Source organism: Saimiri boliviensis, chromosome 9 (assembly GCF_048565385.1).
Source record: "Saimiri boliviensis isolate mSaiBol1 chromosome 9, mSaiBol1.pri, whole genome shotgun sequence".
Classification (NCBI taxonomy): domain Eukaryota; kingdom Metazoa; phylum Chordata; class Mammalia; order Primates; family Cebidae; genus Saimiri; species Saimiri boliviensis.
Window position 1 is genome coordinate 62373726 of NC_133457.1, and position 22012 is coordinate 62395737.

General features: G+C 39.1%; 1 protein-coding gene and 1 pseudogene across 28 annotated transcripts in view; both read right to left on the reverse strand.

The window, feature by feature from the left end:
- Window positions 1–22012, reverse strand: part of LRRFIP2 (LRR binding FLII interacting protein 2) — a 137130-nt gene that overhangs the window by 43338 nt on the left and 71780 nt on the right. For 13 of the 28 annotated variants that reach the window (XM_039461897.2, XM_074406019.1, XM_074406016.1 and 10 more), the window contains 9 exons: window positions 20726–20776; window positions 20603–20644; window positions 19713–19760; window positions 19174–19230; window positions 15820–15888; window positions 14637–14726; window positions 6230–6274; window positions 4407–4523; window positions 1475–1546 (listed from right to left, as the gene is read on the reverse strand). In XM_039461897.2, the coding sequence (XP_039317831.2) occupies window positions 1475–1546; window positions 4407–4523; window positions 6230–6274; window positions 14637–14726; window positions 15820–15888; window positions 19174–19230; window positions 19713–19760; window positions 20603–20644; window positions 20726–20776 (591 nt within the window). The remainder of the gene's footprint in view (window positions 1–1474; window positions 1547–4406; window positions 4524–6229; window positions 6275–14636; window positions 14727–15819; window positions 15889–19173; window positions 19231–19712; window positions 19761–20602; window positions 20645–20725; window positions 20777–22012) is intronic. The other 15 variants (XM_039461911.2, XM_039461908.2, XM_039461906.2 and 12 more) reach the window with 8 other exon arrangements.
- LOC101027763 (prefoldin subunit 1 pseudogene) lies at window positions 8060–13599 on the reverse strand (annotated as a pseudogene).

The window sequence follows — 22012 nt, forward strand, 5'->3', positions numbered from 1 at the left end:
TTTGTATTTTTAGTAGAGACGGGGTTTCACCATGTTGACCAGGATGGTCTCGATCTCTCGACCTCGTGATCCACCCGCCTCGGCCTCCCAAAGTGCTGGGATTACAAGCTTGAGCCACTGCGCCCGGCGTTACCTCCAAATTCTTTAAGGCACTAGATCTGTCATCCCTTTTGACCTATAGGTTAAGAAAATCTCCCCCAAAAGAAAATACAGGCCTTATGCCTTCAGGTTTCTTCCTCCAGGGGGCATATTTATAATAATGATGTCTCAGTTGCTACTTCCTCCCATATTTAATACTGACAGTTTTGTAACAGAAATATGCAACATTTTTTCATTTAGCATGGAAGAATTTTGAGGTCCAATTCTCAATAAAAATATTCTTAGTATTTTTTTTAGGTGTTTGCCCAATTTAATGTTGTATGGTTAAGACACAAGGGATATGCATGTATTTTTACAAGGTTTCAAAACTGTAAAGGAGGCTGGGCATGGTGGCTCACTCCTGTAATCCCAGGACTTTGGGAGGCCAAGGCAGGAGAATGGCTTGAGGCCATGAGTTCGAGACCAGCCTAGGCAACATAGTGAGACCCTGTCTCTATAAGAAAAATAAATTTAGCTGGGCACGGTGGCTCACGCCTGTAATCCCAGCACTTTGGGAGGCCAAGGCGGGTGGATCACGAGGTCAAGAGATCGAGACCATCCCGGTCAACATGGTGAAACCCTGTCTCTACTAAAAATACAAAAAATTAGCGGGGCATGGTGGCACGTGCCTGTAATCCCAGCTACTCAGGAGGCTGAGGCAGGAGAATTACCTGAACCCAGGAGGCGGAGGTTGTGGTGAGCCGAGATCACGCCATTGTACTCCAGCCTGGGTAACAAGAGCGAAACTCCATTTCAAAAAAAAAAAAAAGAAAGAAAAAAAATATATATATATAAGGATAGCTTCTGCTGAATATTCAAAAACTGTACTACGCCGGGCGCGGTGGCTCAAGCCCGTAATCCCAGCACTTTGGGAGGCCGAGGCGGGTGGATCACGAGGTCGAGAGATCAAGACCATCCTGGTCAACATGGTGAAACCCCGTCTCTACTAAAAGTGCAAAAAATTAGCTGGGCATGGTGGCATGTGCCTGTAATCCCAGCTACTCAGGAGGCTGAGGCAGGAGAATTGCCTGAGCCCAGGAGGCAGAGGTTGCGGTGAGCCGAGATCGCACCATTGCACTCCAGCCTGGGTAACAAGGGCGAAACTCCATCTCAAAAAAAAAAACAAAAAAAACAAAAAAAAAAACTGTACTACATATTTAAACATAAGCAGAGATTGAAAGTTCACCGTTCCTATGCACTGCAGGTTAAGCACATGCTTGAAAGACAAACACTGTTAGTAAAGCTATGTGCAGTAGGTTAACAGAACTTGCAAAGCCACCATTGCCAATACTTCTGCATACAGAGCATGCTTGGGCTGCAGAATGGGCCCTGATACCTTTAGTTCTTTAAGCCCCTGCATGTATCTCCCTTCTACATCCTGTATCTGGTCCTTAAGGTCATAGATATCCTGCAGGACATAGGAATGAACCATTGCATAAAACCATGCACAAACATATCTTAAATCACAAAGGATTCAGATGAAACATGACTCACTTTTGTATATTCCAGACAAAAAGCAAAGAAATCAAAATACAAAAACATAACTCCCACTCCCAACCACTGAAAGGGGCAAACAGGTCAGGGGATAGTGGGACTGGGGGAAGGTCTAGAGTAATCAATCTAAAGTTAAATATTTTCTTGGCATTAAATTCAGCATAGCAAATGGAGACAGGGCTATATATAAGGGAAAAAGCTGTATAAATTATAATACTTAAAATCATGCAATTTTTAATACTTTATAAATCACTTTAAATTTTTAAGTATAATGCTTCACCTAGAACTAGTAAAATATACAGTAAATTAATAAGAGGCAGAAAATTTTAATGATCCATACATAAGTTTTAAAAAATACAATAAATGAATATGAACAAAGTTTTCTTTCAATGACTTAGTTACTGGCCACAACTAACTAGAGAGAGAGGGAGTAAAGGGAGGGAAGTTAAGCACAAACATTTTGAACAAAATGTCAAATAGATACCATTTAAATGATGAGAAAAGCACTTGCTCCAAATGTTACCATAATCCTTATAAGAAACATGAAACAGGTCAAATTTTAAACGGAAAATACTGTTTCCCTCATGCCTGACCTTGTTATATAAGGTCTATTCTGAATGCTCGATTTATGTCCAATATAACTGCACAGAGCCCTAAATACAATTCTGCAATTATAAGCAGGATCAATTATTACAGGCTGATCATACACATTTTTGGTATTAAACTTTCCCTGCTCCCTTCACTGCCTCTCCAGTGAGAGGTTTGACTCTCTTTTACTCCTTGATTCATTTAATAGACATTTACGAAGGACCTATTAGGAGGCAAATGATAGGATACAAAATATCAGTCCCTTCAAGAAGGTCATTCTCTCCAAGAAGAAAAACAAGCAACATGTAGTATGACAAAAGCAAGCTATGTCTAAAGCTGTGGAGGGCCTTGTCCTCATATCATTTTTTTCCACTAGAATGTCGCACACCTAAAGGCAACTTATTCAACTTTCCACCCAGGCACTTATGTCTGGTGCACAGTAAGAGCTAGTAAGAGCTCAATTAATACTGATACCTTCAAAGCCACGGCCATGCTGGCCGAGGTGCTCTCCTTCTCTGACACTGTGGCAAGCCTCTCCATCCTCCCCTAACCTGCAGCCCATTTCCACAAGTAGCCCATTTCACAAGTCAGACTCCTTTTCCAATCTTACTGCCAATTTTTTTTTTAAGGCTAGTCAAGTGAAGCAATGAAAGGGGAGAAGGAACAAAGAAATCTGTAACTGATTGTGATCAATTACTTGTAAACACCACTGCACTCAGACCAGCCCCCACCTACAATCTTACTCAGTCACCACCTGTCCTACTTCGTCTACTGTGTCAGTGAAGAGGGACCTCCAGGCCAGGCAAACCCATCCATCCAAGTCCTGGACTCTCCTCTCACCCTCTCAGGCACTTTGATCTGTCAGTCACCCTCTTTCCTTCTTCAACCTTCATCCTCTCTCTCCACTGGTTCACTCAACCAAAGAAATAAATAATCAATCTCATCTTTAAAAGAAAGCTAAAAACATTTTCTTAAATTTCTCTCTCCCTACCTATTGCCCAACCAATTCCTGGTCTCTCATATTCACTCCAGAGCATGTTTCTTACATTTTCTCCCCTGACATTTTTGACTTGCTCACTTCATCCTCACGGTTGAACCACAGAGTTACTGCTCTTCTGGCCTGCAATGCTTCCTCTGACTGTGGTCAAAGTTATTTTTTAAGAATACAAAGCAGATAGTATTGCTCTCCTGTTTAACATCCCATAGTTGTCAGGGTAAAACTGAATTCCTTTCAGGCTAGAATACAAGATGCTTTGTGATTTGACCCTGCACTACTTTTCCAGCCTTCACTCTTAGTACTGTTCTTCACTCCTCATCCTACCCTCTGGCAACTTTGCTATACAGCTAACTTTATGGGTTCTCTGAATGCATCTCTTTCAGAAAGACTTCCCCCTTCAATTTCTTTGCCTGGTTAATTTTTATTTTTCCTTCAAACCTTAGCTCCAAGTTGTCTTTTCTGAAAAGCCTTTTGTTATCTCTTCTAGTCCAATTTAGATGATGCTTTTCTTAATTACCTTAATCGCCCTATTCTTGCTACTATTGTATAACACCACCTGGTTTTTATCAGTTTGTCTTCCCTATGAAACAGGGAAATCCTAAGGCCAGAACATGTTTTGCTGCTTAAATCTCCAAGGTCAAGTGCTCAATAAATGTTGAATGAATGAATGAATGAATGCAATTTCTCTGACTACACCTTGCCTCACAAATAGCAGGTTCTGTTACCCAAATATTATCGCACTTCTATTAGTATGAAAAACTGAGAGATAACCATATTCAAGCAGCTGAATACCATCATGGCTCAAAAGACTAATAATTCCCACAATCTAGTTCTTTGTTCACACACACATTTTCCATTTAAAACATGACCAGTTGTTTCTGAGAGAATTACTTTTATATGCAGTACATTACAAAGTGCTTTTTTTGGCATTTGTAAATTAGCAGAAATTCCAACACCATCAAATTTTCAGGAAAGAGGACACAAAAAAGAATTAACTAATCTCCTTCCTTTCAACTCTGAAACACCTGAGTCACACTTTTTAACTGTACTAATTTGAACTGTACCAATTTTTTTAAAAAGAATCATATTCCTTATTTCTACCAAGTCACATTAAAGGTTAAAAGTTATAGTATATTACCAAGAAGTCAAAAAACTGCCTTTAAAAAGAAAACCAAAAACTTGAGTTTACCCGTAATTCACTTAATGAGGTGTCCGGATCTATTAAGCTGCTGGTGTCCCCACTTCCTCGTCTGGATGAGTTTCCACTTAGAGGGGTTGTTGCTGAGGCAGAATTTCGAGATGAAGGCTACAAAGAGAAATATGACACCTCTAAGTCTCATTTCTTTAAAAATATGTTTGCTGTGAAAACTAAAAACAGGGCAGGGTGGTTGGGGGAAAATGTGGCCTTCAGATGAATAAGTTATCATGTGTAATCAATGGTCAATTTAGATTGGCTTTGTGGGAAGAGGTATCCAGGGAAAGGCCTAAGCATACTAAGCAAAATTTCATTAACACAAATACCTTATCAGAATCTAGAATTCATCATAACCATCATAACCAAAAAGAAAACAGTTTTTATGAGGGTTGTTTATTTTCTAAGTTTATCTTTGCTATCCACTGAAGTGAGCACATCAGATTAAAGCAGTTTTAGAATTCTATAACTAATATGACAATCAGCACTTCCCCTTTTTAGTTTCTGAACTGCTTATGAATCTCTTCTTTCTCTAATACTTTGCTGATAAAGATGAAGACACTATCTGCACTGGAGAGCAGCAACACTGGATGTTACTATGAATGTAGACTGTTCTTCCCAAAATTAGTTTAAATGTGAGATTACGCTATTGATTAATAAACAGCATGAATCTGTGCTGTCCGATATACTTGCAATTAGCCACTGAGCACCTGAAATGTGGTTAGTCCAAATTGAGAGTTGAGTATAGGATGCATACCAGATTTTAAAGGCTTAGTGTAGAAAAAAGAATAAACTATATCTCATTAATAATTTTCTATTTATTAGTTTTCTTTCTTTTTTTTTTTTCTTGAGGTGGATTCTCGCTCTGTTGCCCAGGCTGGGGTGCAGTGACAAGATCTCGGCTCACTGCAACCTCCACCTCCCAAGTTCAAGCAGTTCTCCTGCTTCAGCCTCCCAGACTGAGGAGTTGCTGGGACTACAGGCTTGGAACACCATGCCTGGCTTTTTTTTTTTTTTTTTGTCTCTTTGCATTTTTAGTAGAGACAGGGTTTCATCATGTTGGTCAGCCTGGTCTCGAACTCCAGACCTCAAGCGATCCACCCACCTTGGCCTCCCAAAGTGTTGGGATTATAGGTGTGAGCTACTGAATCCAGCCTAGTAATTTAATATTGATTATATGTTGAAATAGTTTGGATATTTGGATTAAATATATTACCTACATTAATTTTACCTGTTTCTTTTTACTTTTTAAATGTGGCTACCAGATAATTTAAACTTACATATAAGTTCAGATTTGTGGCTTGCATTATATTTCTACTGGACAGAGCTAATTTATCTTTCTTGGGTATAGCAGAAAATTAATTCTGATAAATCATTTCCCTAATTGACTTTCTAAAAATACTTTCAGAAGAAAGAGACTTTAACATAAAGCAAATCCTAGAAAGGAATATTTTACTTCAAGAAACAATTTATATATAAAAGAAGACAAAGTCTCAGAGTTTGTCACCACCATTCCTAAAGAAACTTCACATTCAGTATTTACTGGCTTCTTCTCAGGATCAATTTCTAGAAGAATCAAAATTTAAAAAGCAGATAAAAGCTAAAGAGGTGACATTCAAGGAAATAAAATGCAGCGCGTTTTTTCTCCCAGGGCCTCACATGATTTAACTTCGAAGGAATTTTGGAGGGTCAAGTACAGGAAATAGATGAAGGGAGGAAGAGCAGCTACAGACCAATTGTTGTAAAATAAATAATGAACAAGTCACGGATAACAAGTTTAACTGACCTTGATAATTTCCCTTAGGAATTTATATACTCACTCTTGTATAATTTTCAGCATACTGTTTGTCAGATTTTTCATCCAACTAGAAAAGAACAAAGATAAAAATCAGGAAAGATGCTTAGCAAGCTGATTTTTTTTTTTTTTAGGAGAAAAAAAGTGATCTTAATTTGAGTTTTCCAAGTTGAGTGATGTTTGAAGCCTAAAAATAAACATATGAAAAATGAAATAAAAATTCCAGTTTAACATAAGACAAAATGGCAGTAACTTTAATTTTTATCCTAAGGAAGACATTGAGTAAGCAATCTATGTTTACGCTTACTCAAAAGTTTAGAACTTAGATAAATTTTCTGTTTACGATACTTAAAACACATTAAAGAAGGCTACATATAAACTTAAGTTTTAGCACTGCAAATGTTAATACAAAAAAAGCATGTACATATTAAAAGGAAAAGTCTGATAAAACCAAAAGTGAAAAAACTTCATTTCTAAACATTGTTAGGACACAGGACACATAGATAAAGACTAGTACACTCAGCCAAAAAAGTTCAGATTGGACTAAAGCATGTTAAATATGTCACCAAAATATTTTCTCTCACACCATTAAGGATTTTTTTTTCAGTAATACACGCACATGTGACCCCCCCACAAAAAATCAAACAGCACAAAAGGAGATGAGTAGGGCTCTCTCCCTACCATGCCATACCCTGACCACCAGTCTCTTTAATAGCAACCAACCCCAAAGTCTTTAAAATATTCTAGTAAGTGTCCCATATAGGTTCTATATCTTCTTTTCCCCCTTACCAAGTCTCAGAGATTTGAGAAAGTACTTCATCTTTCTTCATAACATTTATCACTCCCTGACACTATGGTATTTATTCACTTATTTATTGTCTGCTCTCTTTCTATAATGTAAGCTCTGTATCAGTATGTTCTTTTCTGTACTCCTAGTACCAAGAATAGTGTCTGGCATACAGAAGGACTCAAAATTTGTTGGATGAATAAATAAATCATACCCCATCTGTACTAATAGACTTCCCTCATTTATTTTAAACAGCTTCATAGTAGCCTGTTGTCTCAATTTACCATCATTAAGTTAACCTATCTTCTGCTGATAGGCCTTAAGGTTGTTTAAGACAGTGCTTCAAGAAGGCAGGTACCTTAAAGGTCTCGTCCAAGACCTTGACTTTTATAGCTAGGGAAAAAGAAATTTGGAGGTGAAAGATTTTGCTGAAAGTTGCAGAGTTAAATCCAACCCTTAGTTTTGTAAATCTTCAGTTCAGTGTTCACATTGTTTACCTGCATATATATATATATATATATATATATATATATATATATATATGCTATTCCAATTATCAGGAGAAAAAAGTCACATAGAGATTTAACTAAATGAAAATAACTCTGGGGCCAGGTGTGGTGACTTACACTTGTAATCCCAGCACTTTGGGAGGCCGAGGTGGGCAGATCACAAGATCAGGAGATCGAGACCATCCTGGCCAACATGGTGAAACCCCGTCTCTACTAAAAAATTAGCTGGGTGTGGTGATGCGTGTCTGTAGTCCCAGCTACTCAGGAGGCTGAGGCAGGAGAATCGCTTGAATCCGGGAGGCAGAGGCTGCAGTGAGCCGAGATCGTGCCACTGCACTCCAGTCTGGGCAACAGAAAGAGACTATGTCTCAAAATTAAAAAAAAAAAAAAAGAAAAGAAAAGAAAAAGAAAGTAATTCCAGCTCTTACACAAACCTTCTAGGTCCAATCTAGAGACAAGATCTGAAAACCGTTCTCAGTTAATTATTAAAACACGAAAAATTTCTGGCTCTACTCAGATCACTTCACCTTAACTTCCCTATATCTGAAAGTTCTTAGTGTTCTTTTTATTACCCACACTTATGTTTATGAATATTCTTTATTATGATGAGAGTATTACATCAATAATATAAACACTATTTTAGACACTTAACTGTTATTTCTTGCTGTAAAAACTCTCAAAAAGAAATTTTAGCTCCTTTTGATTCTTTTTGATTTTTGAATATTTATTGTCCTTGTTTTTAACCTAATTTGCACATTTACATAATTATAATGGCTGTGTTTAACAACTGGCTTGCAACAAAATTCTTAAAAATTGAATAATTGGCCCACCTGGGCTGGGACGAGCCAGCTGGAGCATACTGCTGCCCTCAGCCTCTAGGAGGCCTCAGGATTACAGCGTCCATCTTATGATACTGGCCTGAAGGAGATAGTCTTGGAGGTGCTGCTGACTCTTGAACTTCCTTTTGGAATGTATGAGAGAAGGCAGGAAAAGGAACCTTGAGGCAGACTGCCATCCAGGGACTGCTATCCTGTTCACTTATTCAGCTGTGAATGTCAGTGTTCTTTCTTCCTCTTCTGTCTACTACATGCAGGCCAGGAAGCTGAGGAGTTAGTCAAAGGTACAGGAAGGGAAAAGAGAAGAGGGCAAGAGCCCATCCCCCAAGGAAGGAAGGGCTCCAATGCAGAGGGAGCAGGAGCTGAGACAGCCACTGCCTCTCTAACCCTCTGTTCCACCCCTCGGCTCAAGAAAAGCAGGCTTAGCAGAGTGGCCACTTTTTATTGGTCTGGCTGGCATGCCTAGTGGACAGATAGGCGGAGCTTCCTATCTGTCCTGGCTCCCATCTTCCCTCTCCTGGGAGTTCATCACACACCCTGAGAGGGAAGTGTCCTGGGCCGAGGTGGGAGGTAAAACCAAGGTAAAAACTCCAGAGCTGGGAAGCAAAAGGGGCTCAGGGTGATGTAGGAAATGTGACATTGTCAGGCCATCCAGATGAAGCGTCCGTAAGGCAGAAGAGGAGCTGTTTCCCCGCAGAGACTCCTCTGCCCCCACCAGGAATGGGAGGGGCAAGAGGAAAAGCTTCCCCAAGGGGCTCCCTACTGGGCCCTTCGTGCCATCAGCATCTCCCTGATGTTGTTCTCAGCTTCCTTAATGCTCCGCTCCAGGTAGGACTTTTTTTGTTCTAGTTCTTTAATTTTTTCTTCTGCTATTTTTTGCTTCTCTAACAGTTGATTGTAAATTGCTTCTTTGGACTGAAGAATAAACATTCTTCCTACACCTTCATACATGTTAGTCTCATCTACCAAAGTCATGATCTCTGTATCTGTAAGATGTGCATGCTTTTTCGTTCTGTTTAGCTGTCCAATCTGTATGTCTGCCAGCTTCACCTTCTGTTGAGTGTCGATAACTTTGGCTTGAAGCTCTGTGAAGGCCTTCTTCAACTCAAGATCCACGGGGGCGGCCATTTTGGTGTACTCTAGTCCTCATTTTGATTTTTTAAACAACATATAAATGTTTCTAAGCAGGTAATGACAGTGACTGAAATGATTTTTTTTAATTTAAATTTTATTTTTTTTGAGACAGAGTCTCACTCTGTTACCCAGGCTGGGGTTCGGTGGTGCAATCTCGGCTCATTGCAGCCTCTGCCTCCCAGGTTCAAACTATTCTCCTTGCCTCAGCTTCCCAAGTAAATGGGATTATAGGCACATACCACTATACCTGGCTAATTTTTTTTCTTTATTTTTAGAAGAGACGGGGTTTCACCATGTTGGCCAGGCTGGTCTGGAACTCCTGACCTCAAGTGATTCACCCACCTCAGCCTCCCAAAGTGCTAGGATTACAGGCATGAGCCATCACACCCAGCATGAAATTTGTTTTAAAATACTATATTGCCAATTATTGCCATAAAAAATTATTTTATGCCTCTATAGTACATTGCCCAATATTTAATGTATTATTCTTCAAGGTGAAATAAATATTTTATTTGAATAAACTGCCTAATTTTCCTCAGAATATTTTCCAACTCTTTTCTGCCAACGTGTTAAAGAGAAAAGCAAGTAGTATTCAAAATTAAAACAGTCTTCCAAGTTTATTTGAAATCCTTCCTCATACCCACTTCTCACAAAAATGACCTCCAAACTCACCCAGTTTTTAACAGGCTGACCCTGGAATAATCTTACATTTCAGAGGCCATATCACTGAACTAATCCATCACAATGTTGACTCTATTGCTTTCACTGTCTTCTCACCGATCCCAACTGTCGAAACCCAAACTGATCATACACCAAACCTCAGAGATTGTCAAGCCAGCAAAAATTACCCAAAGCTACCATGACACAGTTCTCTTATTTTGTCTCCACTAACTTGCCCAGTTCTCACTTTTGAGACTTGTACTATATTATGTGCTGTCTTCCATTTAGAAAAATACCTAGCTGAAACTTGGTATTCTAAAAGTCCAAGAGGATCCAACAGCCAAGAGTTCCACATGGCTGGAATGCAATGACAAGCTCATGTTCATAATGATGATCCAGAGTCTGCCAGATCCAGAAAAAAAGCTTTTAAAATGGAACAAAATTAATCATATTTAATATATTAAGGTATAAAACTGTAATAAAGTATTTACAGTGTATTTTCAGTGTAGTTTCTTTAATACGGTCATTGGATCTTAATCCTTTATTAACTTCTAATTTATATATATACTAACTTGATAATGCTACTCAAAAATCGTTTGAAAAAATATCTGATTCCTCAACCACAGACGGGAAGACATCAATCAATTTTAACAATTTCCTATTGCCAAACTGGCTAAGGATTCCATTTAGAAATGGGTTTAATTATTAACAATTGGCAAAATTTCAGTTTTACTTAAAACACATTTATATTTGTTTCCTTTATTGTAGCCTGACTTACAAAACAGAAATAAAGCCAATGGAGAAGAAAATAAGAGTCTAGAGCCACCAAAAATATTACATAGGCTTGCAGAATCATGACCTGGCACCCTTTCTCAGCACCTGCTAGCTCAGAAGTTATGAACTATAAGCTTACAAACATACTTAGTACACAATGATGTAACCAAAAAATGTCTTTTAGAATTCTGAATTCATTCCAATATTTTAAAATCAGAATATTTCATGTTGAAATGGAGATTTCCAGCTCATCTTTTTATAAAAGTGGGAGGGGAGGGGAGTCTATTAACAGCAAGTCTCCTTTGTATTCATCTACAAGATAAGCTGGACTACAGCTTACCCTTTAAAAAAATACTACTAGAGAAAGTTATCTGCTCCAGAGAGAGGCCCAGAAAATACTGTAGGCTTTGCCAGGAAGCAAAATTAAGGATAAGGTATTTATAGATAATCATTTAAAAATATACAAATCGCCTGTAATCCCAGCGCTTTGGGAGTCCGAGGCAGGAAGATCACTTGAGTCCAAGAGTTTGAGGCTGCAGTGAGCTATGATGGCCCCACTGCACTCCAGTCTGCAAGACAGAGCAAGACCCCATGTCTTTAAAAATATATATATTTATATATGTACATATACATATATATATATGTATATATAAATGTGTGTCTGTGTGTGTATACACACATACGTATAAATAAACCAAACCTTCAAGTGGCTTGAAGACTATAAAATAACAGGGGGCAAGCCAGATTTGTAAATCCCTGCTCTAGAAAACCTTTTGCTTATGTTAAAGAGTTATATTTAATATTGGCCGGACTCGGTGGCTCAAGCCTGTAATCCCAGCACTTTGGGAGGCGAGGCGGGTGGATCACGAGGTCGAGAGATCAAGACCATCCTGGTCAACATGGTGAAACCCCGTCTCTACTAAAAATACAAAAAACTAGCTGGGCGTGGTGGCGCGTGCCTATAATCCCAGCCACTTAGGAGGCTGAGGCAGGAGAATTGCCTGAGCCCAGGATGCGGAGGTTGCGGTGAGCCGAGATCGCGCCGAGCCGAGATCGTGCCATTGCACTCCAGCCTGGGTAACAAGAACGAAACTCCGTCTCAAAAAAAAAAAAAAAAAAAAAAAGAGTTATATTTAACTAGTAGGGGAAGGGGGAGATTTTTTAAACTTTCAGCATCTTCACTTATATGTAATTACTAAAGTGAATCACCACAGAAGAAATATAAGAAAAACGTAACTATTAATTCAGACATTATAAATTAAGAGGCTGACAGAATTCACTTTTTAAGAGAACAGATGTAAACAATAAATTTAATTATCTATACTTATGGGGGTAGGGGCACAGAGAAGGGATTACTAGGCAACTTATAAAGGGCAATATTGCCGGGCGCGGTGGCTCAAGCCTGTAATCCCAGCACTTTGGGAGGCCGAGGCGGGTGGATCACGAGGTCAAGAGATCGAGACCATCCTGGTCAACATTGTGAAACCCCGTCTCTACTAAAGGTGCAAAAAATTAGCTGGGCATGGTGGCACATGCCTGTAATCCCAGCTACTCCGGAGGCTGAGGCAGGAGAATTGCCTGAACCCAGGAGGCGGAGATTGCGGTGAGCCGAGATCGCACCATTGCACTCCAGCCTGGGTAACAAGAGCGAAACTCCGTCTCAAAAAAAAGGGCAGTATTTCAGGGGAATGACTTGGAATCCAGTGTTCTAACTTTGTATGCAGAGAGAGTTACTCATTTGACCCACACCAAGATGATACTGTTGCATAGCCAGATTTGAGAACCAATGATCTGGAATATTTAAGGACGAAAAATGAAATTATCTTCTAGAATTAAAATAGTTCAAAATAGCTATTTAAATATGATCAGTGAAATGCTCATTATAAATAATAATTTCTTCATTAAAAAATGAATGTCTAACTGTTCTATTAAGAAATGTTTGCCAGGAGTGGTGGCTCATGCCTGTAATCCCAACACTTTGGGAGGCTGAGGCAGGTGGACTGCTTGACGTCAGGAGCTTGGGACTAGCCTGGGCAACACAGCAAAACTCCGGCTCTACAAAAAATATAAAAATTAGCCGGGCCTGATGATGCACACCTGTAATCTCAGCTACTGGGAAGGCTGAAGTGAGAAGAAAAAGAAAAGAAAGAAAAGAAAGGGAAGGAAGGGAGGAAGGGAGGGAGGGAGGAAGGAAGGGAGGGAAAAAGGAAGGAAGGAAGGAAGAAAGGGAGGAAGGAAGGAAGGCAGGGAGGAAGGAAGGAAGGAAGATGCTGCTTCTCGCCCCCTCCAAATGGTATAGTCTTGGTCTATGAACAAAACATCACTAATGTCATCAAGTGAGGAGACGTGCCACAGAGAAATCAAGCTGTTATTCTGAGATAAGCAGGTAGATCCTAAGTTGCTGGCTGGCATTCATTCATTAAGACAAATGCCCCAAGGACAACCTTTCCTAAATTTGGTTCCTGATGAATATGGAAGCAATGGATAGGCACACTTCTTCAGAACAATACCATAATCCAAATGTTTAAAATCAATTCAGATTCTTACAAGTTAGTACAAATTAGTGACACTTTACTAAGTAGCATATTTCATTATTCAACTTCCAAAGTCTACCTATCACTTTATAGATTCACTAAAACCAAAAAGGAAAAATAATTTTTTTTTTTTTTTTTTTTTTTTTTTTGAGATGGAGTTTCACTCTTGTTACCCGGGCTGGAGTGCAATGGCACGATCTCGGCTCACCGCAACCTCCGCCTTCTGGGTTCAGGCAATTCTCCTGCCTCAGCCTCCTGAGTAGCTGGGATTACAGGCACGTGCCACCATGCCCAGCTAATTTTTCGTATTTTTAGTAGAGACGGGGTTTCACCATGTTGACCGGGATGGTCTCGATCTCTCGACCTCGTGATCCACCCGCCTCGGCCTCCCAAAGTGCTGGGATTACAAGCTTGAGCCACCACGCCCGGCCAGGAAAAATAATTTTTTAAACCAATAACAAATGTCTGAATAAGGGCTAGGTATTAGATGATACTAAAGATTTACTTATTCCATTTTCACACTACTAAAAAAAAAATAAAGAAAACATTTTTAAAAAGATAAAAAATAAAAAAAATTACTTATTTGATTAGTTATGATAATGATATAAAAGATCTGGAAAAATGTTCAGTTAGAGATACATATTGAATTATTTATCGGGAAATGACATGATGTGAGATTTGCGTTAGAATAATTCAGGGAAAAGCGGGAAGGGAGAAGAAATCCATGAAACAAAACTGGCAAAATATTGATAATTGTTGCAGATGCTGATGGGTTCTATGTGGAGATATTTTCACAGAAGGGGAAAAGGTTTTTTTTATAAAAAAGACATATTAATGAATACATTCCAAAACAGAGCAAATGTATTTGATGTTAACATGTTCACTGCAACCTCCACCTCCTGGGTTCAGGCGATTCTCCTTGTGTCCCCACACCCAGCTAATTTTTTTGTATTTTTAGTAGACACAGGGTTTCACCATGTTGGCCAGGCTGGTCTTGAACTCCTGACCTCAGGTGATCTATCTGCTTCAGCCTCCCAAAGTGCTGGGATTACAAGCAGGAACCACCGTGCCTGGCCCAAACAAATATTTCTTGAGACAATAAATCAAGTTCCCACTTTTATTATAAACTAGCTAACATATTAGCTGTTAGTCACAAGCCTAGGACAATATAACCAAACACCCCATGCAATACACTCACGCTGGACAAATCTGGGATACTGATGTCATCTACCTCGGAGACAACACTTCCCCTACGATCGGAGCGACTAAAATAATTGGCAGCAGAAACCTTTCAGTCAGAAAAAAATGAGATGCTTTAAAAGTTAAGAAAATACAGAAGAAAGAAAAAGAGAAGAATCCTGGTCAATTGGGGAAAGGTTTTTTAAAATTTTGATGTGTGATAAAGTATCAAGAAATAAAACGAGGAAACTGCTGCAATTAATAACCTACTCATCAAAATAAAAAAGAAAAGAGGTTCCTGAATGAACTCACAGCTCTACAATCAGTTTTTTTAATTCATCTTAACTAGAGTTTTATGCTACAGAGAGCATTCACTTCCTGAGGACTGGTAAATCTCTCATGTTTAAAACATTCATCACCCTAAACAGAGGCATTTCTAAGATAGTATCTACCTAAAGCCTCTACTATAATTCTCAAAATTTATAATTCATTATAGCTAACAACTGTTAAGAATACATATGTTGAATGCAGAATTATTTGCAGGGTGTTTACTGTACCTTTTCTCAGTTTACACAGTTTTCTCTTTTTATATTCCCAAAGACCAGGAAACATAGGAGAAAATAATTAAGGAAATGAACTATACTGGCCTCTTTTTGGTTCCCCAAACACACCCAGTTCTCCCTCACCTTAGGCCTTATCTTACAAGGCCTAGAAAGCTCTTCTCCCAGCTCTTCAGGCAACTGGCTCCTCACATTTCAGGTCTCAGCTCAAAGATCAATTTCACAGAGAAGCATCTCTAATCACTCCATCCAAAGGGTCACCCACACACATACTGACCCCTCCGTGTTCCCTATCACATTATCTGTTCTCTTCACAGTCCCTGACATTTCTTTCTTTTTGTTTCTTTCATTACTAGCTTATTTTCCGTCTCTTTCACTAGGATATAAGCTCCATAAAGTCAGAAATCTAGTTTGTCTGGCTTAAAATAGAATTTCTAGCACTTAACACAGGGCTTTGAATGTAACAGGTACTCTACAAGATGCACTCTCAACACATTTTATAAGGCAAATTACTTATATAACCAAATTTGAGGAATATGCTCTTTTTGTCAAATGGAAATTACACTTCCCAAAAGATTTCATGTGATCACACGTTGTTGTCTTACAACTCATTTTATATTTTTGCATGCAAACCATGCTCACCACACTCTCCCTTCGTCCACGACTGGCACGATCAGAAGACACAATGCTTGCGGTGTCATCGTTGGTAAACTATAGATATTAAATGCAGATAATGAAAAGTGCAATTTTGTATGATCTTAGCTCATTATAGGCACATTAAGGAAGGTTTTGAGATGCATACAAGTATCTATATAAGCAGCATAATTGGTACTATTGTGCACCCTTACATATTAACAGAAAAACTGGTACAAGGCATAATAAACTGCCATTAAAAATAAGGAGACGCTTCCAAAAAGCACAAATAAAGTAAAACCTTATATTTTATTTCAGTTAAATTAAATTAAAGGTAAAGTGGCTCACGCCTGTAATCCCAGCACTTTGGGAGGCCAAGGCGGGTGGATTGCTTGAGGTCAGGGGTTCAAGACGAGCCTCAACAACATGGTGAAACCCCATCTCTACTAAAAATAAAAAGATTAGCTGGGCCTGGTGTTGGGCGCCTGTTAATACCAGCTACTTGGGAGGCCGAGGCAGGAGAATTGCTGGAACCCAGGAGGCGGAGGTTGCAGTGAGCCCAAATCATGCCACTGCATTCCAGCCTCAGGGACAAAGTGACACTCGTCTCAAAAAATTAAAGAAGGGGAGGTGCATAAGTAAGCCAACTGAAACCAGCTAGGGATTTCATACTTTTTAAACCTCCGAGCCCTTTGGGATCCTATCAGAGGTCAATAAATATACTTAATGTTTTGCTTGGGAGAGAGAATAAAATAATATTCTCAAGCACAACAATGTAAGTCAACAACAGAACTTCCTATAACAAGAACAATGAAGTGATGATTCTTATTTCCCCTTCTTCATTCCTATGTAACTAGTGGAGATGTTGCTAACATCCTACATGGCTCTGTCATCTTCCTGCTTTACCGCCCAAAGACTCATCTTCAGTATGTGTAGTTTATCTTCATTCTAGTATCACTAAGAAACCATTGTGGCATCACTAAAATAGTTATTCTAACCCCAACCTGCAAATGAAATAGGATCTAGCTAGCCTATAAGAACAAGATCCTACACTTGACTGAAAATATAAGCTGGATACAGTAATACGCATTTGCAGTCCCAGCTACTCAAGAGGCTAAGGCAGGAGGATTACTTGAGCCGAAGAGTTCAAATCTAGCCAGGGCCACATAGAAAGCTACCCTCTCTAAATAAAAATTAAAATTAGTCTGGGTGCAGTGGTTCATGACTGTATTCCCAGCAGGAATACAGGAATTCCTACAGGAGGTAGGTAGATCACCTGAGGTCAGTTCGAGACCAGCCTGGCCAACGTGATGAAACCCCATCTCTACTTAAAAAAAAATTAGCCAGGATGGTGGTATGTTCCAGTAAGGTGGGAGAATTGCTCGAACCTGGGAAGCGGAGGCTGCAGTGAGCCAAGATCGCACCACTGCCCTCCAACTCTAGGCAACAGAGTAAGAAGATCTCATCTCAAAATACATATATATATACGTATATACATATGTATACGTATATATATACATATATATATGTATACGTATATATATACGTATATATATGTGTATATATATATATATATATATATATATGTATATAAATTTTAAAAAGTGTGTGTGTGTATGTATAAAATCAAATTTTATTTGCAAGGGACCACCACACTCAGGAATCTAAAAGTGCTACCAGGCCCAATAATTGCCAAGTGAATTTTTATTTTTTTTTTGAGACGGGGTTTTGGTCTTGTTGCCCAGGCTGGAGTGCAAGGGCGCAATCTCGGCTCACTACAACCTCTGCCTCCCGGGTTCAAGCGATTCTCCTGCCTCAGCCTCCCGAGTAGCTGGGACTACAGGCGAGCGCCACCATGCCCAGCTAACTTTTGTATTTTTAGTAGAGACGGTGTTTCACTGTATTGACCAGGATGGTCTTGATCTCTTGACCTCGTGATCTGCCTGCCGCAGCCTCCCCAAGTGCTGGGATTACAGGCGTGAGCCACTGCGCCCAGCTGCCACTGAAATTTTATTACAAGGTGGGTTAAAAGTAAACTACTTTCTTATGTGAAAAAAAGCTCTTATCTTCTTAAATATTCGTGTGTAACTTTTGTTAAATATAGCAGTAGCATTTTTGAGCAGTGCCACTTAGAAATGGTAGAACTGAGACAAACGTATATATAAAAGAAAACCCATATAGCTCGTGTATTCCACTCCACAAAGTTACCTTTGATGATCTTCAAAAAAACTGCTTCAATTATTTCTCTAGTTTTGACATTATCAAGGATAACAAGGTCGCCTATAAAGTCATCATTTGCCACGGGGAATGTGAATTAGTACAGTCTTTTTGGTAGGCAACATGGTAATTTACATCGTAATTTAAATGTGCATCCTCTTTGACCCCATCATTTCACACTTGCAGATTTACCCATGTAAGTACACAAAAATATACTTGAATAAGAACGCTCATTGTGTAAGTGTCTATAGTAGCAAACGTATGGCAACCTAATGTCCATTACAGTGAAATGACTTTTAAAATGTAACCTTATGCACTAACGGAATATATGGCCATTAAAAAGAATGTGCTCATATGAAACTATCTCTAAGAGACAAGAAGTGGAAACACTAAGGGTCACAGCTTGTTTAAAATTTTTATTAAAAAAAAGAATGAAATAAAATCTATAGATGCTGATACAGAAAGCTACTTTAAATAAAGAAAATATATTGAGGAGCACTATGTATATGAACCCACTGGCACTCAAAGAGCACTCATATATGCATAAAATATCTCTGAAATGTTATTGAAGAACAGAGGTTATATTTGGGGTATGAAAATGGAGAAGGAGGGGTCTGGGGAATCTTGGATTTTCCTTAACTGATGTTACTTTTATAAATTAAAAAAAAATACTCCAAAAAGATCAGGTAATTATAATTGTCTCAGTTTTGTCTCTTGTATAACAATTTTTTAAAAATCAGCTTGCTTTATTTCTTCTGCTTTCACTGCACTGATAGAAGTGCTGGCAAGCAGGTGAAACAGCTCAATGTGCAGAAAGTAAAGATGGAAAGGAGAAACCTATATACTGAATTTTCATCACTGAAAGACAAAAAAGTTCTACACAAATGAAAATTAAATACAAAAACTTCAAAAATTCTAATGGCACTGTTTGCAGACTCATTTAAGAAATTACATGCTAAGTCACATTTAGAGAGAAATCACCAATTATTAGAATAAATTAGTGCTTGAGTTTGTGTTCTAAGGGTGCACCAAAATCCATGCACAACAAAGTGAATCACACCATATCCTCAATATTCTAAACGGTGAGTACAGATTAACGCAACAATCAAAAGTTTCTACAAAGCATGCAGAGACTAGACAGCTCACCACTGGACTGCTTCGGGCTGAACTTGTTCTTGATGAGTAATAACTGCATTCAGATGGCTATAAAGTTTCCAAGAAGAAAGGTTTTACAACAATGATCACCTCCTTTTTCTAATCAGAATACATTAGTGATCATGGACCTAACTTACCCCTGGTTCTCAGGATAAAGGTTACTGTTATCCTGTGGTTCTAGAACTCTACCTCATCCCCACCCTCAAGATCCACCAGCCCTTGGATAGAAGGAGAAAAGAGGCAGGGGATGCCCTGAGAAGTGCTGCTCAGAACTTCTTCAGGAGGAACTAATGAACAACAAAAGTGGTTTTTCTATGTATTTCCCTAATACTTGAAGCTATGATTTCCAGCAGGCATTTTATCACAGCTTGGATGAGTCACAACTGGCTAGCTGAATGCAGAGAGTAATTACAGGTCAGATTAAATGACTTTTTCTTTGGATATTTTTCATTTTTGACTTTTTCTCTGAAAGTAAACTGTGCCCACCTACATCCCCCTCCTCTTCACCACCTTCCCCTATTTAGACTTACAGTTCGAGAACTATAAGGGTTATATAATCCACCACTGTACAATGATGCCTAAGGAACAAAGGAAATATCACTTAGCTATTTAACATCAAGGTTGTTTTGAAAATGACTTAATGTTTTTGCAATACGTGGTACCAAAAAAGTTTTGCAGAATGGCGTAAATGTATAGCCTCCCAAAATGAAAACTCTGAAGGCGGTAATACTCATTTATATGTGCATAAATTGCTATCAACTTTACACTTCATTTTTTAAAAAACACCCCTGGTTACAGTATTTTCTTTCACCACTGTGTTATGAAACTGGGAGAATTAACATGTATAAATTTATTTTCTCAAAAAAGGAAATAGAGCAGAAAAGGAAACTGAGGTACAAAGAGCATTTAAGCCCACTGCAACAATAAAATTAAGTTATAAAACACCAGGATCGCAGTCCACTAGAACAGGCCACAACACAACAAACGACAGCTTGAAAGCAACAAAATTCCCAGCTCACACATTACACGGAGCTATTGCTTTTACTTTTCTAGTCAGCTTGCTTTATTAGAACCTAGTATCAGAGGCCAAGATCATAAGTGTCTCAAAGAAAAACAGCATCCTTTCTGTAAACAGCCATCTCACAGAAGTACGTGAGTGTGGTGAGACTCAAGCAAATCTATCTTCTCTACAAAAAACTGATTCTAAGCAAGGGCTACCATTAGCCCTCTGTAAAGGGAATATGCTCATTTTTAATACCCTCAAGTTTTATATTTTAAGCATAGGCAGCACATTCTGCAATACATGACATTAAAGTCATGCGTCCTTAACTATTTTGGAGATACGCTGTCAAGCCATAGAGTTAGCACCATGACAGTTACCCCACCAGCAGTGCACACACTGGAAGAAGAAAACACAAACCAGACTGGCACTTCTCAGCAGACCAGAATTTGCAGGAGAGGCCTATGAAAAAAGTGCATTATTAAACCCGAAGAAAAGCAACTGGTAGCTCTGAAGGCAGAACATTCCTCAGAAAGTACTAACCCTGTCACTCTTAGATGTTGCCAGAGGGTCACTGTACAGGGAAGAAGACTGCTAAGAGACAAAAACAAAATAAATAAGCAAAAACAAAAGCAAAGATGAACTGGTCTCACCATCATGAAGGCAGAGGACTTAAGTTTATGATTTTATACTCCATAATTCATTAGCAATTCCTGAGTGCTTAAGGTAGTTAAGAAAACACAAGAAGAAAATCTTAAGTCATTAGCAATTGTTTTGAATATCAATTTTAAGAGATAAGAAAGAAAAACAGTTGGAATAGTTTTCTATAAATTATAAACATATTTATGTCCTACATGGTGGTCTTGGAGCATTATTGTTAGGATATAGAATGGCAAGTAAGAAAACACTGAGGAAAAGAGAGCTGTGGCACTGGGAGTGTGGCAAACAGTGGCCACATCCCACTCACCCAGCTCCTAGGATATTTTCAGCGATTTTATGACCGACTCCTAATTGGCTTAGACTGATTTTTGGAGAACGAGATAAATAAGCTCCAAGTTATCACAACAAACACTTTTTTCCAAATTGATTAGAAAAACTGTTCTTCAAAACAAATTATGGACAAAGGGCTTTAGCTGAATGAGATAGATTGTACTAGTCAATGAGGCCATGCACTAAAAAGGCACAGCATGTTTTTAAAGGAATTAAATCTTCCTTTTCCTGGCCGGGCGCGGTGGCTCAAGCCTGTAATCCCAGCACTTTGGGAGGCCGAGGCGGGTGGATCACGAGGTCGAGAGATCGAGACCATCCTGGTCAACATGGTGAAACCCCGTCTCTACTAAAGGTGCAAAAAATTAGCTGGGCATGGTGGCGTGTGCCTGTAATCCCAGCTACTTAGGAGGCTGAGGCAGGAGAATTGCCTGAGCCCAGGAGGCGGAGGTTGCGGTGAGCCGAGATCGCGCCATTGCACTCCAGCCTGGGTAACAAGAGCGAAACTCCGTCTCAAAAAAAAAAAAAAAAAAAATCTTCCTTTTCCTGATGTCATCTGAGAACATACTTTTCAAGTTCTTTTTCACCAAACCCAATCAGGAAGAAAGTAAGAGTATTTAAATTGTGCCGCGCCGGGCGCGGTGGCTCAAGCCTGTAATCCCAGCACTTTGGGAGGCCGAGGCGGGTGGATCACGAGGTCGAGAGATCGAGACCATTCTGGTCAACATGGTGAAACCCCGTCTCTACTAAAAAGTGCAAAAAATTAGCTGGGCATGGTGGCACGTGCCTGTAATCCCAGCTACTCAGAAGGCTGAGGCAGGAGAATTGCCTGACCCCAGGAGG